Here is a 17,440-nt window from a genome sequence, read left to right on the forward strand (position 1 = left end):
ATGGAGACAACAACACGCTCCTGCTACTTCCATCTCTAACTTGCCACTGACGGAAACCATAAACACACGAGACTATGAATCAAGGCAGAAGAGGGTTCATGAGATGCTCTGCTCTTTCTGTGCATTATCCTCTAGAGGTATTCTCCCCAGCGGGGAATTCCACAAGTTTTAATACTGAAAACATATAGTTCATCACAAAGGTTAAGCATCTTTGTGAAGCGCTGGCTTTGCAGTTGGCATCACCCATGGAACTCTCCAGTTCCCTTCTGACCCGAAAGCCAGCATGTCACAAAGATGTGGAGAACCTCAGCCACACACAGGTTTATTATCCACCCAGCGGTGTTTATTTCTGAAGAAGTCCTGCCAAATGTTTCACTGCCCCTCCAGATTGTAGCCTGTGCCCTTCATTTTCCTCACTTAATCAAACGACATACTTGTGAATTTGGAGAGGAATTCAGAAAGCAGAAAAGACCAGAAGGGTGTCGACTACAGGAAACCACCATGACACTGAACAGAGCAAGGCATCTGAGATTATGGGCTATTTACTGGATATGAATATGTAATCGAGTAATTGGATATACTTCCACACTGGGCACAGTTGCTTAAATCAAAATTGAAATGGAGTCATAAAAATCTCATAATACCAATGTTGTTAGCTAAAGTCTATAATGAGAGGGACTTGGGTTTCGCTGCTGCCTCTGGGGCTCCACATGAATTCTCATTATGATGGATAGTCCCCGCCCACGGTCACCGGGCAGCTCAGTCCACCAAAGAAAACCAACAAGTCATTCATCTCCGTCAGACATCCTGCCTCGCCACCTATACAGCAGTCCAAGGCCTCGCCATCCGTCCCCTTCTCCAAGCTGGAAACCTTGGCGGCCTCCTTGATGACTCCCTTGATAACTGAGCATTGAATGAGCAAAATTTTACACTCATTGAACATTGCTGCTTAATGTGTAACGAGCGGAAGAAAGATGGGGCTGAGTGTGGCGTAGGTCAGGGTTCCTCAACCTCAACATTTGAGGCTGCGTAAGCCTTCATTGTGGGGGAGGTGCTACCTGGTACTTTGTAGGATGTTAATAGCATCCCTCGCCTCTAACTCACTAGATGCCAGTGGCAACCCAACTGATGAAAACCAAAAAGATGTCTCCAGACATTGCCGAATTCCCCTGGGAGGTTCGGTTGCCCCCATTGGGACCACTGGTATACACAGTGACAGACGGCCCCATCAAGAGGGATTTAGGTTAAAGTGCCGCCTGCCTCAGAGCCCATTAGAGGATCCAAGGAAAGGCACCTTCCTCTCCTGGCTGACCCCGGGGCACAAACTGAGCCGACGTTGGCACAGCTGAATGGGTGCTTGGGCCACATCCGTGACCTGTTCCAGCTGATGCGCGTTCAGTCTGGGCCGCAGGAGTCTACCATGATGTGATTTTGGTTTGCCCTCCAAGTACGGCCCTACACGTCACTGAACATGCACTCTCCTTCTCTGCTTTGCCCACCGGCCCACAGAGCATTCATATCCTCCCTGCACGGCTCCAGCTCCTTTCTGTGCCACTTGCACAGGGTGGGGCTGAGGTCCCGTTGCCAGCGGGCCTTGAGTGCACGCGCTGCAATGTAAGCCCTCCATTTCCCCAAAGCCAACAGCTGTGAGTCTTCATTCTTCCATGATGCACCAGCCACAGCTCAGTAATGAGCTACAAAACTGGTTGGGACCAAGAGTATTTAAGCGAGGCCAAACCCATGTCTTAGTTTTCAGGACAAGATCACCACACAAAGGCTCTTACTCTCTTCCAAGATAGGGCCAAAATCTCTTCAACTCTGAAACCCTTAATGCTTTCTCAGATCCAAAGTGGCCGAATCAAAGTGGAAACCAGGGATCCATTACTTACAGATAGACCATGTTCCAAAGCATGTCCGCCTCTCAGTCAGTGGTTTGGGAAACTCAACACATCATTCTTCACAAATGATGCATGAAGCAACGATACCGGTTTGCATTTGCGCGATACGTTTTCATTTACAAAGTCCACTCAGATCCGTTATTTCATTCAGTCTGTGAAAGAGCTCTGGGAAATACTGGGGGATTATTGTTCCCACGTTCAGAAGAAGAAAGTACAGTCTGCAAGGGATACGTGAGAAGCAGCCCATAAAATGCCATCCAGCACATAACAGCCCTCATGGGGAAGTGCTCTAAGCACACGGGCAGCTGAGTCTTCTCGAAAATATTCCTAGCTCCAAGGGTGCGGTGGGTATCCACGCCCTTGTGGTCCTGGCTCAGCAATTCCCTCCCTGCTCCCCTCTCATGAAATAGCTTCAGATTATCCAGAATTTCATCCAAATCACTGGATGGAGCAGAGAACAAGGGAGGGCTCAGGGTCCGGCCTGATGGGCCTCTACTACCACCCCCATCAGGCGGGCCTCAAGACCCCATCAGTGCTTGCTGCCGCCACCTGTCCAGACCATGCATCAGCCCTCTTTCCCCTGTACCCTTCACCCCCCAGGCTGAGGCTGCTGCTAAAGGCTCATGACACCCAGAGTGTGGGTTCCAGGATGGCAGAGGGTGGAGCTGAAGCCAGGGAAGGAACAGGAGATGCTGAGAAAATGCTGGGGGGAGCAGGAGGCTCCAGAAGAAGATGGGGAGAATGCGCCCCCAGCTAGGAGCCCCTCTTGCCTCTGGCCTCAACTGTTGCCTCACTACCACTGGACCAAACATCAGGAAAGAGGTGAGAAGAGGGTGGTCCCACAGGCAGCTGGCTGCAGAGACAGAGAATGGGGAGGAGGGGAGTGGTGCCTGGTGACAGCAGAAGGGCAGGAAAGGAAGAGGAGATGCAGCCACAGACCAGCTGAGGAAGGCCTTTCGTCCTGGGAAGCAGGATTTAGGCACATTTAACTCAGTGTGTTTGCTGAGAGCTCTCCACGGTGCTTCCCGGACTTCATCAGAATGAGCGGATTGACTTGTTAACAATTCAGAGTCCTGCCCACTGCTCTAGACCTGCCCCCAAGGGTCCAGCTCCTAGCTTCGATTGGCCTGACCAAGGTGGTCTGAGGATCTACTTTTGAGAAACACAACCCAAGGCCCTGCGCTCCCAGAGGCCACACGCCCTGTGGACATTGCCTCTGTCTCTGCTCCCTTTTTGCTGTGGCAGGTTCAGGCAGGCTGTGAGCTGCAGAGGAACACGGCATGGTTTAGTTTTATTCCAGGAACAAGCCCCTCACTTGTTTGCGTCATCCTGACTTTACACAGATACATACAGGTGAGCTTCACTCCAGCCCTGCCGTGGCTGCTGGCATCCAACCCTGGGCCGGACATCTCCTTTGGAAGAGCATCCGTGGGGAGAAACATGTCGTTGTGGGATGGATGTGAGATGTGAAAGGAGCCAACAACCATTTGGCACCAAGTCTGAGGATGGAGGCAAGGGACCCAGAAGGGAAGTCATATCAGAGTCTACGACGGAGGGCCCACCATCCTGGCAGGACGGAGCGGTCCCCTTGGGCATGTCCAGCAAGGGCAGTGTGAAGGTCAGCGCTCACCTGAACAGGCGTATTTTCTTTCACATTGTGTCTGCTCTGTCATTTCAGCCTACTCTGGTTTCTCACAGTGGGCACTCCGTTCTCCCCAGATAGGTGCACGTCTCCCCTTCCCTGCAGGAGAGTGGCAGACGGTGTGAGGACCAGGTGGCCCCCGGGCAGGAACTCACCTTGCCAGTGATGCTTGTAGTCGCACATGCGGGACAGGGCGATCATCATGGCGCAGTACAGGGGCAGGATGGCAGCACAGAGCCGCCAGCTCTTCCCCCGCCCGCTCTCAGTGAAGCAGTGCAGCTTGCCAGCCAAGTAGAACGTCGTGAAGCCAAGGCCTGAAAAGGCAACTGCAGAAGAGAAACCGCAGGTGTTACCCTAGCAGGTGGTAAGCGACAGGGACAACGGGCATCCTGAGCATCCTGTCTGCCGTCCTGCACACCCCCAGGGGCCAAGGCCACGTTGGCACCAGGCACCATCCAATCTGTCCTCTCACTAGAACCACGCTGGGATGAATCTTTCCACAATGAGAACGACCTTCCAGGCTTACATGAGATCAAAATCTATACTATTTCATTCATTCATTCATTCATTCATTCAAACAGTGATTTAACGGGTATGTACTCTGTGCTAGACAGGCACAATTCTAGGTTGAAGGCAATAAAAAGATACATCAGAGGCTGTCTCTGGTCTCAAGGGACTCACGGTCGGTTTGAAGGACATGGCCAAGCTAATAGTTTTACTACAATGTGTTGCATTCTATGTGTTGAGTTCTTTTCTAAGAAAAAAAGGGCACAAAAAAAGGAACAAATGACTGTGATGGTGCCTTCGATTTCAAGGGCTGGGGAAAGTACGTGATTTTTGGCGTGGAGACACTCACTAAGGTGGGACCAGCAAATGCTGTGGAGGAATGAGTTTAACAGAAAAGCCAGTGATGACAAATTCCTTATTCTCTCTTAGAAATGATGGTTATTAATTTTTAGAATTGCAAAGACAATTCATGGCTGTGCTTAAATCCATTGTCAAAAGTATGGAGTCCCGTGTAGTGTGTAAGCCGCAAGCTTTTCATTGTCAGGTTTAAAACATACTTGAACTCTGTGAGATTTAAGGTGGGTCTTCTGCGGGCTTAGAACAACGGTCCTAAACCCTGGCCACACACGGAGTCACCTTTAAAACCTAGGAAGTTTTCAGAAATACTGGTAGTCAGGTCTCATTGTCAGGCTTTCTGCTGGACCCTGGTGGTGTGTGTGTGTGTGTGCGCGCGCGCGCGTGTGTGTGTGTGTGTGTACTCCCCAGGTGATTCTAACACAGCCAGGAGCAAGTTTAAATGCTTTTGTTGAAGGCAGGGGCTACAGTTCCCACCTTCTCTGGCTTCCAGCCTATTCGAAACTTTCCTCTTGATGAGAACACACTCCTGACGGGCAGAGCTCCTGGGTAACCAGCCCACACAGTGATTTGGTGGAATGGGTCTAATGCCAGGAATCCAAGGACTTTAAGAGACTGACTGAGCCTCATCCTGAGCAGCAGCCTGGGAATCAGCGAGCTTGTCACACACACAGAACCTCAAGTCCGCCCTGGACCCACTGAGTTAGAACCCGCATTTCACAAGATCCACAATGAGCTGTGTGCATCCTGAAGTCCGAGGAGGCCTGGCCTAAACACATTCATCCTCTTTATATGACACCCCTGCCAGTTCATCTTCAGGAAATAATACAAAACTATGGGGAAATCTAGAACATACCCTGCTCAGAGCTTTTTACAATTATGGGAAAATGTAAATACAGGGGCACAGAGAAGCACACTGGGATATTTCCATTCAGTGGATTATGATGCAGCCATGGAAATTATCCTGATTCTGTAGCACTACAGACAACACTTAGGACACACAATGTTAAGTGAAAAAGCAGGATGCTAAACTGCAGGTTCAACATAATCATGGTTGTAGCGCATGGATGTGAGTAACTGCAACTTTCGTAAGTTATCACTGATAATGATGTGTCTTCTTAAATGCGATTCCTCCCGGAATGAACACAGGCTTATGCCAAAGTAGAACTTTCTCAGCAATCAAATTAAACAAGGCAGCAGAGTACTTTTTGTTTTTGTTTTTAAACAGAATATTAAGCCAGGGTTATCTCAGGAATAAGAATGAAGCACTTAAACATTTCTGAATAATGATTAGCACTCAAATAAACAGCAAAACAGTGCCAGCATATACTGAACATTCTGTTTAGAGTACAGCTATGAGCAGAACTGCATTGCCCAGGCCTGTTCCAGATGGCTTGCTGTGATGAAGGGTACTGAATGATTTACAGGGTGTACGGGCCGCCATCCTAGCAAGCACAACGGGTCTTAAGTTCCCATCCTCGTCCTCTTCGCTCTGTTCCTTCTCTTCCTTTACACTCTGCCCCGAGGTAGCGGGGTGGGAGGGGGAGGCTGGACACTTGGCTCTGGTGGGAACTGGCCTCATTCTGAGCTCTTACCGGAGAAGTAATGGACTTCGTTCAAATCTGACAGCTTAGCAAGTCTACCCACCTAATTACTGCTACTTCGTTTTATAAAAGGGGTTTGAGCATCCATGGATTTTGGTATCTGTGGGGGTCCTGGAACCAAACCCCAAGGATACTGAGGGACAATTCTACACTGAATGTGGGGAGCATAAAAGATCAGCCCTGGGGCTTTGGAGGGTTGTGGATTTCCAAGATTTGAATCAGAAGAGAGGCAGCTCTGGGTATCACCAAGTTGTCACCTCTTGGGAAAACATGAAAGAAAAAAAAAACGGTCAATGAGCACAGGGTAGATGTTGAGCAGGAATTTGTATGTGTTCTCATAAAAAATGATTTGGAGACTTTAAAATAGATCATTCCCCGCTCAACAGCCCTGAGCCTCCAGGCACACTCACAGGATGGACAAGGGAAGGGGAAACCTTCCAAGGTCAAGAGCTGCGGCAGGTGGTTCGAAGCCAGACACTCGGCCTCCACCCAGTCACCTCTTTGCCCCCAGGAGCTCAGATCTGGCCAGCCTTGGCACTGGGGGCTGTGGCTCATTCTGTGGAGAGCAGGTAAAACTGTCTCTCCCCCAGAGAAGGACCCATGCTGCAGGCCCCCCCAAAACGGTGAGGTGTCTACTTCTTTGAAAGGGAGGAGGGTTCAAAGGTATTTTTAAAGGCTGAGCTCAACAGCTGAGATCCTGTGGACATCCAGATGCAGCCCATGTCCTTTGAAACCTTCTACCGGGCCTTCAGGCAGTATTTTTAAAGCAGCTCTGTGCACCTTACCTCTCTAGCTGACGTGACAGACTCCAGCTCTACACTAAACCTTACGCGTGTCACTTCCTCACTGATATAGTTATTGAACCAGCATCATGTCCTTTGGCAAAGGGCTTCTGAGAGGCACTTCCTTCTGGCCCAGGAACCACATCCCAGGCACGGGCAGCTCAGGTGCTTTGCCAAAATTCCTGCTTTTCCAAATACTATCCAGATAAGAAATAAGCTCTAGCAAACCATCCTGATGTCACAGGCTCCCATGGTTTTCCTGCCACCTCCTCCTGTGAGGCCGGGGGTTTGGGTCCCAGGTGTAATCTCCCGTGAGCCTTCCAGCTCTGAGATCCTGGGACTTAGCAAGGCTGAGATTCAAGTTCAACTGGGAGAAGAAGAAAACAGAAAGGTTTTTAAAGGAATGCTTTCCAACTCTGGCCAAACAACACCCTCTTCTCTTCTCAAAAAGGGGCTGTAAAACCTCCTAGGCTAGTGAGGGACAAGCGAGACGATGTTCATTCCAAGTGACTATCTTTCCCCTTAAAGGTGCTCTTGCTTCCAGCACGGTCAGAAAATAAAACCGAGAAGTGAGCTTCCAAAGGTGAAGGCAGAGCACTGGACGTTTGAAAGATGAGGATTATAGAACAGGATAAATGCATCCATATTTGACTAACACTCTGAACAACAGAACTATGGTTAGAACAGTCCCAAGCCAGTGGGGTGAGAGGAAGCTGATGGTCTATCTCTCCTGGGGGCTCCAAATGTGCTTATTTGCTCTCCAGGGTTTAGAAGACACATACCACACACACACACACACACACACACACGAGCGCTCATAGTGATCGTGGGAAAGAGCACTTCGCTTTCAGAGCCTGTAGCAGGTTTTCTTGGCTGGCAGCAGCTGATTGTAAATATTTATATGTTGATCTGGCTGTGAAGAGTAAAGATGCTTCTGGAGCTTCTAAACTCGGAAGCAGATGAAAGAGGGTGGCTTCCCGACCCTGTTTCGGGCACTTTCAGGGCTCACTTGGCTGTCATCAATGACACTCGAGAAGCAAAGCATCACGATACAAATTGCTGGTCCAGGTGGGGATGCCAGGCACGCCACATCAACAGGGCTACCTGGCTGCCCGGTGATTCTGAAAGGGAATCACTGATTCTTCTCTTCAGCTACGCAAATGAATTACCACACGTTTACAACCTCCCCTTTGCAAAGAAAGGTCTATTTACTGAGCCAGCTTACGTGAAAGAATGTGGATTTGCCTTTTCCTCCCCAGTTGACTTTTAAAACAAGTGGAAGAGGTCTGGACCCCAACAATGGCAAGAAATAAGAAAATTAGCACCAAAAAAAAAAAAAAAAAAAAGCTTTAAAAACAGATGAGAGAAAATCAGGGCAATAAACCTGACTTTTCGTGTTGCGTTTCTTCGCTCTTGCTAATAGATTTCTCCAAACCGATTTTTCCTGGCACCACAAATGGAATTGTGTTCTAATGAGGTCATCGGTAACAAATTTTCATTCTATGATGCTCAGAGAGTTAGTATTTTCTTCTCCTCTCTTGGAGGTAGTTGAATTAACTACCAGGTAGTTGAATAAACCCTGATGCTGAAGGGTGTTTTGAGGAGGATGCCAGTGCATCTGCACCAGACCATCCCAAACCAAGGACGTGGAAGGAGCACACCTGGTTGGTGCCTGCAGACCCCTTGCAAGCAGGAGAGTGCTGTCAGGAGTCAGAGATCTGAGTTCCCATCTTGGCTTTGCCATTACCTGAATACATGATCTTTCTGGGCCTCAGTTTTCTCTGTAAAATAAGAGGCTGAACCACAAGGGGCCACCACATCATGCACGAGGGGGGAGCCAGGCAGATGGGGATATATGAGTAAAGTAGTTGGATGCTACAGTCAACTATTTTTTTTTTTTTTGCAACAGGAAACCTTCCTGGCCTATCCTCTATTACTCCACTATCGCTAGACACTCAGATCCAAGAAATATTTCATTTTCAGAAAAAAAAAATCAATGGTTCATTTGCGATGATAAATGGCAACAAATACCTGGCCTCGCCAGTGGGAGACATCTGATCTGGGAGTGGTAAGGACTGGGGCACACTGGGGAACATTTGCCTATTTAAAGATTCAGCCCTGCCTCTGCTTAGCTGGTGTTTGCCACGTGGAAATGTGGGCTCTGTGTCTGTTCCCAGAAGTTTTGATCTTCTGACAAAAGAGGGAAACCCTGATATTTATGAGAAAGGTCTCCATTTTTAAAATATTAACAACTGATCAAAAATTAATACAGTACCGACAAATGGAACTCATCCGTGTGCCAATGAGGCTGGGTCTGCAGGCTGCCAGTTTGAGAGCTCACTGAAGTCCTGCCTTCTGGTGCTAACGGTCCACTGTTTAAATGACCCCCTAAGCCTGAACCAAAAATTACGTACGTCAATCCATCCCTCCTCTCCACAACAGAGCGAAGAAGCACTTCATAAGTTTGGGGTGATTTTGTTTAAACCAACAGCAACAAGAAGTTAAGTTACACAGGGGACTTGGGGATCACATAATCCATTCAACAGCAGGGGATACTGGGTGCTGTTGAAGAAAGCAGACTTTTGAGGCAACCAGAACCCATGTGGATTCAGCTCTGCCAGTTTCTCCCATGCGTGCTCACCTCTGGGGGCCTCAGTTTGCACATCGGAACAATACCGTTACTAGCACTCAACTCACAAAGTCATCTTTAGGATGAGATCATGAGGAATCGTAACATGCTTAGCGTACTCGCTTGGCATGCAGTCACCCTCCTAACACTGTGCCCAGCCCCAGCTCTGTGAAGTTCCACTCTCGAAAAAAAGCCTTCACAAGGTCCACTCTTGCAGGCTACAGCTCTTCAGCTGTATAACCGCATGCTTGCTTAGAGAGAATTCCAGAGCCGATTCTCAGCCTCTTACAATTCTGCAGCCCCTGAGGCTCTCAGCAGATGAAAAAGGATCTTAGCTGGTGAACTGAGCAAGAGCCTAAGTGAGAGGAGCCAGCGGAGCTACTGCTCCCATCCCACGGTGCAGACGCCTGACGCCCTCAGACGAGAGGGTCAGCCAGCCAGGGGGCCGCGCTCAGCTCAGGCTGTGTGACCCCATCATAGAGCTTTTCTCCTGGGGTTCATTCCTCAGAAATGAGTTTCACTGTGTTGAAACCTATTTTCATGTCCCTGGGGCCTGAAATCCCTTAAGAGGACCAGTTTCTCATTCAGAGTTTCAGTTTCATAATTTCTCAATTCATACCTCATTCTAGCTGAGATGCTTGCTCTCTTTTCTTCTTTATGACAAGCTATACTCATTAATATTCCAAGTCCCTGATTAAGAGATTTCACTTACAAAAAAGGCGAAAGAAGACTGCCACAGATCTTGAGAGCATGTGGGTCCACAGTGCATCTATAGCAGAAACCATTCAACCTAACAGGAAAGCCACTTACTTATTCCTCATGAAATGACCGGCAGAAGATCATTGGCATCTGATTTAGTTTGGTAACTAAACCAGAGTTACAATTTCAAGGGGAAATTCTAATAAAAGTTACAGAATAGATTGATTTTTTTTTTTTTAATCTCTCCTCTCTAATCCAGCAGCGATGAGATGGTTTGGCTCTGATGTAAGAGACAAAAAGTCTATCTTTGCTGGAACAAAGAGAATTCTCAGAATCCCTAAAAATCTCCTGAATCTCACACCAGTGACTCCTTTGGGACTCCTTTCTTCCCATTTTTTTTTTGGATGGAGGAAGGGAGGATAATAGGTGCATTTATTTATTTAATGGAGGTACTGGGGATCGAACCCAGGACCTCATGCATGCTAGGCATGCACTCTACCACTGAGCTATACCCTCCCCTCCTGGAATTTCTTTTAAAAACAAGAGTTCATCACAATCAATGTAATTCAACAACCTCAAAAATTATCGATTAATTCAACTAGATAATTTAAGGGAAAGGATTTGGATCCTCATTTATCTTAATTAGTATCTACACACAATTCCTTCTCTTTGCAAGTGTGTAGCTAGGTAGACAGAGGTCCCACTGCTCTGTAAACTCTACAGGGTAAGACGTACACTGCCTTCTTCACTCCTGTATTTGCAGCATCCTACACACTGATGGCACATAGTAGGTCCTCATAAACACATGTTGAATGAAACAAGGCCCAGTGGCATGTCACTGCCATCCATTCCTTCATCCGTTTTCTCAACTCCTGCTTACTAACAGCCTCTTGGAGCCAGGGACCTTGCTGGGCCCCAGGGATAAGAAGACAAGGAAAGTTCCATGGAGGAAATAAGAGTGGAGTCTGAGGACAGACAAAGGAAAGAGGGGTATAAGACAAAACCTCAGTTATTCGGAATCCAGGAGCTTAAGTTCATTCATCCCTGCAGTTGAGCTGCCTGTGAGTCTAGGCATGGTCAGAGTGGCCACCAGCCAAGGTAGAATTACTCGAGTACCACCAGCCTTCAGATTTAACAAGAACCGTTGTGCTGGTGAGAAGCTGAAAGCCAGAGGCTGGGACAAAAGAGACTGGGTGGGTCCTCAGCACCTTGGGGAAGGCAGGTGAAGCCAACACCCCTTGACAGCCTGATTCAGAGGATGGAGAGAATCATTTTGGCCCATGGAAGGAGGCCAGGTAGCAAGCAGACTTCGTGGATACAACCCTAGAGATGTAAAATGAACTGAGACCCAACCGCTCATCAGAGGTGGAGCGAGGCATGAGCACAGGTGAGAAGTACTCTCGCTGCACAGCTGGATGGACCTAGGTAGGCGTCCTGACCCCCCACCTCCTACCTGTGTGACCTAGGACAAGGTGCTTAACTTCTGAACCTCAGGCTTTCATTAGCTGGTTCCACTTCATCCCCAGAACAACACAGTGACATAGATATTAGGCCCATTTTATGGACAAGAAATGGAGGCTCAGATAGGTCAAATTATCTACCAAAAGTCAATGCAGCCCACAAGAAACTGTGAACTATTTCTAAATAGAGCAAAAAAAAAATCATAAATTTTCTTAGCATAATTGCAGTTATAGCACTGCTAATTGCCTATTTGTTTTCATACCCCCTATAAGCATGCGATTATCAGGGACACCACTGAAGCCCTAGGACCCAGCACACTGCCTAGCAAGAGAAGTCACCGACACACAGTGACTGAATGAACATGTAATCAGTAGAGACAATTTCCACCTTTCACAAACATAACTTGACTCTGTTGAGTACTCCGGCAACAGCAAGATCCTTGGAGACAGAAAGACATATGTGGCCATGAAAGGTCATGTCCTTCATCCCCTGTTTCTGGGCAGGGTGATTCTTAAGCTACCAGAGCCAGCTGAGATTTCCATCTCATGACAGAAATGATCGTGCAGCCTTGTTTGGGAAGGAGCAGTGGGGAAAAGGAAAAGGAACCAAAAAGCTCATAATTAGTCCAAAAGCAAATGTCAGAGGCAGGAAATGCAAACAGAGAAAAGCAGACAGCAAACTCCTTGCATAACCCCAATTTGCATCTCCAAAGAGGATTTTGTTCTGAAAAAAAAAAAAAAGAACCAACTCAGGCACAACGCACAAAAAGTGCAGAGGAAGCATGAGTGGTAGGGAAGAAACTGACTTTGGGGGAAGAAGGTGAGGGTCCTTTTGTCAACCCCTGGGAAGGAGTGAAGCACCAGCAGAGGAGGATTAAGGATTTTTAAATGACAGAAGACACTTTGGCTCCCCCCATCCACCCTACACTGCTTGATGAAAAATTCTTATTAGGAATCATAAATGTTCTCCCTCGCCCTAGAGCGAGCTAAGAACAGTCACCAGGATGGGATGTGGTTTTGCATATCAGAACATCCCAATCTAACAGAAGCTCTTAATCCCCAGGACAACTTTTGCTTTTTTTCAGTCTTGATTATACACCAAAATGACCTGAAACATAAATATTAGACTAAGACTTCAAAAGGGAGAAATCACCTTTTTCCATAACACTGCTAGGGGAGCTGATAAAAGCATGGGCAGGATTCAATAAAGATAACATTTTAATGGAAAATAATTTTATTTTACCGTCGACAGCCTTAGCAGAACGTACATTTGATGGCAAGATTTGAATCGTAATGTACACATTTGAGAAACAACTGAAAAAGCAGTAACCATTAATTTGCCCAGGGTGTTCCTCCGCTTAGCCCCTCCATGGGGTGCACGGCTTCCCTGGGACCTGGGACTGCCACAGCCCAGCTGTCTGCTGAGGAAGTGGCCTCAACTGAATCTGCCTTTTGTGAAATATTGTATGATTTCTCAGGGGAAAAACCACCCTGCTAACTTGCGCCTAGCAGCCTTGATGGGGATGTGCAGCCCCCACAGGAAGGGAATGTGTGAAATAATAGAAACTACATATATTGGTCTCTGCCCGTGATTCCCAGCATAAAGCTCCTTAAATCCTTGTAAATTCCTAAGTGATAAGAGCACAAGAAACATCTTTTGTTCTATTGAGGAGACTCTGGGTGGGCTCGCGGAGTAGGGCTGGTCACCAGAAAGACCAAGCCTGATTAGAAGCTTGGAATTTTCATCCGTCATTTGCCAGAGAGAGGGGAGACGGGCTGGAAACACAGTTAACGATGGATTAGACCTATGTGATGAAGCCTCCACAAAAATCCCGAAAGTACAGGATTCAGAGAGTTTCCAGATTGGTGAACATATCCACATACTGAGAGGGTGACCCAGACTCCATGAGGGATGAATCTCCTGTGCTCAGGACCCTCCCAGACCTCATCTTACGTATCTTTTTACCTGGATGTTCATCCGTATCCTTATCATATCCCTTAACAAACTGGGAAATGTTAGTAGGAATAGAGGAGAAACACAGGAGGAAGACTGGGCTTTTCTACCTAGAAAGTAAACAGGCTGGGTGTTAGGAAGATCCACCACCCCTGGGGTATTTGGCTCAAATGCTGACCATCAGGGCAGTCTGTGATGGGTGCTGACCACACGGCCCAATCAAATCTTCCCAATATTGTGTGGATGGAAAAGGGGAAGACAAACCAACTTCACAATTCTGTCCTAAGCCAGGCTAGGCCAGTGTTCTGGTTACTGAGGAAAACTGTACACCTGCCAAGTCGCAGGACTGAAGCCTCAGCGACTGGGTGGCTGACGTGGCAGCTTCCAAAGCTTCCCCGACATCCTGGTTTCTCTGGCAACAGACTCCCATCACCAAAGACCATCCAGGTTCATCCGTCACTTACACCCCTAAGGGAAATCACCATGATCAGGACAAGAGCCTCACTTACTTGATGGATCCAACAGTCTCCCCTGTTACTTCAAAAAAGGTTTGCTTTATGTTTCTATGGGAATTGTAGATTTTTTTTTTTAAGTTAGGAAGGCCATTTAAATTTTGGAAAGCAAATATGTGGCATTTAATCTCCTGAGATCTTGGCAGCACTGCTAATTGATCAAGGGACTCTTCATCGAGAAGCCAGCTTTGGACTCAGAGTCTTCCTCAAGACAGTGTCCAAGTAGCGACTTGCCCCACACAACAAGGTGAAATCTACCTTGGCTTATTTTAAATCATATCATCCAGGGCAGCACAAAATAGAGCAAAAAAAAAGAACTCTCCTAGGTTGTTAGAAGATCTGGGTTCCTGGTCAGAGTGGTGTCCCTCCCAATGCTCCACCGTGATGTCCACCAAATGGGGAACATAGTCCTCACCCAGCTCTCAAAAGACAGGGTATTTGTGAAAGCACTTTGTAAACAGAAATTCGATATACACATGAAAGGTGTTGTTAGTAAAGCTGAGGAAACAGGTAACTAGAAATACTGAAGCTGGTCTTGAGCCTAGATCTGACTGTTTCTAAGCCCAAGTTTAATCCTCTTTCCCAATACAGAAATACTTAGTAATTCCCAAACCCAAAATTTTATTTCCAGCAATGTGGCAGACTATATATCCTAACAGAAGTAATTAAATGTTGGATGAAATATGAAACAAGCAAACAAGCTTTTAAACATATAAACACTGAGTTGACACTAAGAGAAGAATTAATGAAAGCAAGGTTTCCCAAAATGAAAAGAAAGCAAGAGGCTAAGATGCAAGGAAACAGCAAAGCAAGATTGTGCCCTGAGTATATCTGCAGAAACCTGTAGACCTTGAACCTCACTTTGATGTCTTGATGGGATGCAGGGGTGAAAAGACAAAGTCTCAGGCCTATCCAAGGTGGAGAACACAACAGAAGACCCTGAATAAACCTTAGATCCTAAAGGCTTCAGAGTAAGTAAAAAAGGAAGCCTCCTTTTCAGAAGGAAATAAGAGGGAAGCTTGGCTGTCCCCATCTTTCTGCTGTGTGGAGAGATTTCACAAATACAGGACAACTCTTGTGGGTTTTTGCTGCCCAGTTCATACTTCTTTTATGGTCCCGCAAAAACCTTAAGTGGAAAATTAATTTTGGAAGGTCCTGGAGTAGGGAATGCTCTGTGGAGGAATTCATCATCAATCGAGACATAAAAAAACTTCCCCAAATAAAGTCCTAGGAAAAGTTAAAAACCCACAGGAAGAAAATTCAAAACACAAAAGATTTCAGGGCATATATAGGAAAAACAGATTCACAACAATGTTAGATATCATAAGGCACAGAATAGAAAATAATTACTTGCACTATGTTTAAGGAAATTATAGGGAAGCATGAAAATTAGGACAAAGAAGAAGCATTACAAAAAAAAAATGAAGCAGATTTTTAAGGATCAAATAGAATTTCTATAAATAAAAAATGAGGATTAAACTTAAAATGGATAGATTAAATAATAAATAGATTAAATAAATAGATTAAATAGCAGGTGAGACAAAGCTGAACAGAGAATTAGTAAGTTGGAAGATAGTTTCAAATTTTTTCCAGAATGCAGTTAGAAGAAAGATAAAAAATATGAAGAGAGGTTAAGTGACAAAGACAATACGGTGAGAAAGTCCAACAAACATCTAATTGGTCCTAAATTAGGGGAAAAGATAATTGAGAGAATGGGGAAGAAGCAATATTCAGATAGATAACAGCTGAGGATATCTCAGCATGTTTTTTTTTGTTGTTGTTTTTTCATTTTTTTTTTTCAGCATGTTGAAAACCATAAACCTGAGATTTAGAAAGCCCAATGAATCTCATGTATCCAGAGGGAACTTTAATTCAAAAAGACACAGGAACCCCAATGTACAGAGCAGCACTATTTATAATAGGTAAGACATAGAAACAATCTAAATGTCCATTGATATATGACTGGATAAAAAAGTTGTGGTATATTTATAGAATGGAATACTACTCAGCCATAAAAAATAAAATAATGCCATTTGCAACAACATGGATGGACCTGGGGATTGTAATTCTAGGTGAAGTAAGCCAGAAAGAGAAATAAAAATACCATATAATATCACTTATATGTGGAATCTTTTAAAAAGGGTAAATGAACTTATTTACAAAACAGAAACAGACTCACAGACATAGAAAACAAACTTATGGTTACCAGGGGGGAAGGGGGTGGGAAAGGATAAATTGGGAGGTCGACATTTGCAGATACTAACTACATAAAATAGATAAACAACAAGTTTCTACTGTATAGCACAGGGAACTATATTCAATATCTTACAGTAACCTATGATGAAAAAGAATATGAAAATGAATATATGTAGGTATATGTATGACTGAACTATTATGCTGTGCACCAGAAACTGACACAACATTGTAAACTGACTATACTTCAATTAAAATTGAATTAAAAAATAAAGGTTACATGGAATTAAAAAAAGAAGCCCAGTGAATCCCATAAAAGTTACATAAAAGGAAACCCACACCAAGACACACAGTAATAAAACTTTATGACACACACACACAAAAGCAAGTGCTAAAAGCATTCAGAAAAGAACAGAACATCAACAAAGGAGCAGCAGTAAGACAACTGGCTTCAAATACGCCAAAAACTCGAAGCCAGAAAGCAGCTAGATGATACCTTCAAAGTTCAGAGAGATAGTAACTGTCAAATCAGAACTCCATATTTAGTAAAGCTATCTTCCAAGAATGAGGTCGAGTAAGAAAATTTAGAAAAATCAAAAACAGAGCATTTACCACAAAAACGGTATCAAAGGAGGAAATTTAAAGGATATATTTTTGGCAGAAACTGGAAAGGCTGAGATGGAAAAGGAAATGGTATGTATATAATTAAACTATGCAAGGTTGGTGGTTTTGTTGGGAAAGAGAGGGGAAGAAAAAGGCTAGAACAAAACACCAAAGAAAACCACAAGATATATTAGAATGCATTTATCAGAGCTAAAGCATTTAAAATCTTTATGTTGCTCAGGGGAAAAAAAAAAAAAGAAAAGAAAAACATTAATTAACATGAGACTTTGTTAACTATGTTTGTTAATCAAGAGTCCTGGTAGAACTTCTAAACAGAAGGAGTAAAAATAATGGAATCAGAAGATGAAAATATCACAAGAAGGAAGAAGAAGACAGCACACAATGAATAATGTAAGTAAATTCTAATATATGAGTTGTAACAATAACTATAATTGAAATTAGCTCCCCCAGATAAAAGTGAAAAAACGCACAGATAAAACATAGAGCAAAAACAATCACAGGACAGAAAAAGATATGAGATGCAAATATTAACCAGTAGAAAGTCAGTCTCACTATTAAAGCAGATGTTCTTTATAGTAAAAA

The 17,440-nt window shown here is 45.2% G+C and overlaps 1 protein-coding gene and 1 non-coding gene across 5 annotated transcripts in view; both read right to left on the reverse strand.

Annotated features, from left to right (window-relative positions):
* PLPP4 (phospholipid phosphatase 4) overlaps positions 1 to 17,440 on the reverse strand; it is a 114,569-nt gene that overhangs the window by 8,542 nt on the left and 88,587 nt on the right. For all 4 annotated transcript variants that reach the window (XM_032490768.1, XM_032490770.1, XM_032490769.1 and 1 more), the window contains one exon: positions 3,696 to 3,866. In XM_032490768.1, the coding sequence (XP_032346659.1) occupies positions 3,696 to 3,866 (171 nt within the window). The remainder of the gene's footprint in view (positions 1 to 3,695; positions 3,867 to 17,440) is intronic.
* Positions 10,560 to 10,631, reverse strand: TRNAA-AGC. The gene has a single exon. It is a non-coding gene; the product is annotated as a tRNA-Ala (tRNA).

The sequence above is a fragment of the Camelus ferus genome, chromosome 11 (genome assembly GCF_009834535.1).
Source record: "Camelus ferus isolate YT-003-E chromosome 11, BCGSAC_Cfer_1.0, whole genome shotgun sequence".
NCBI lineage: Eukaryota > Metazoa > Chordata > Mammalia > Artiodactyla > Camelidae > Camelus > Camelus ferus.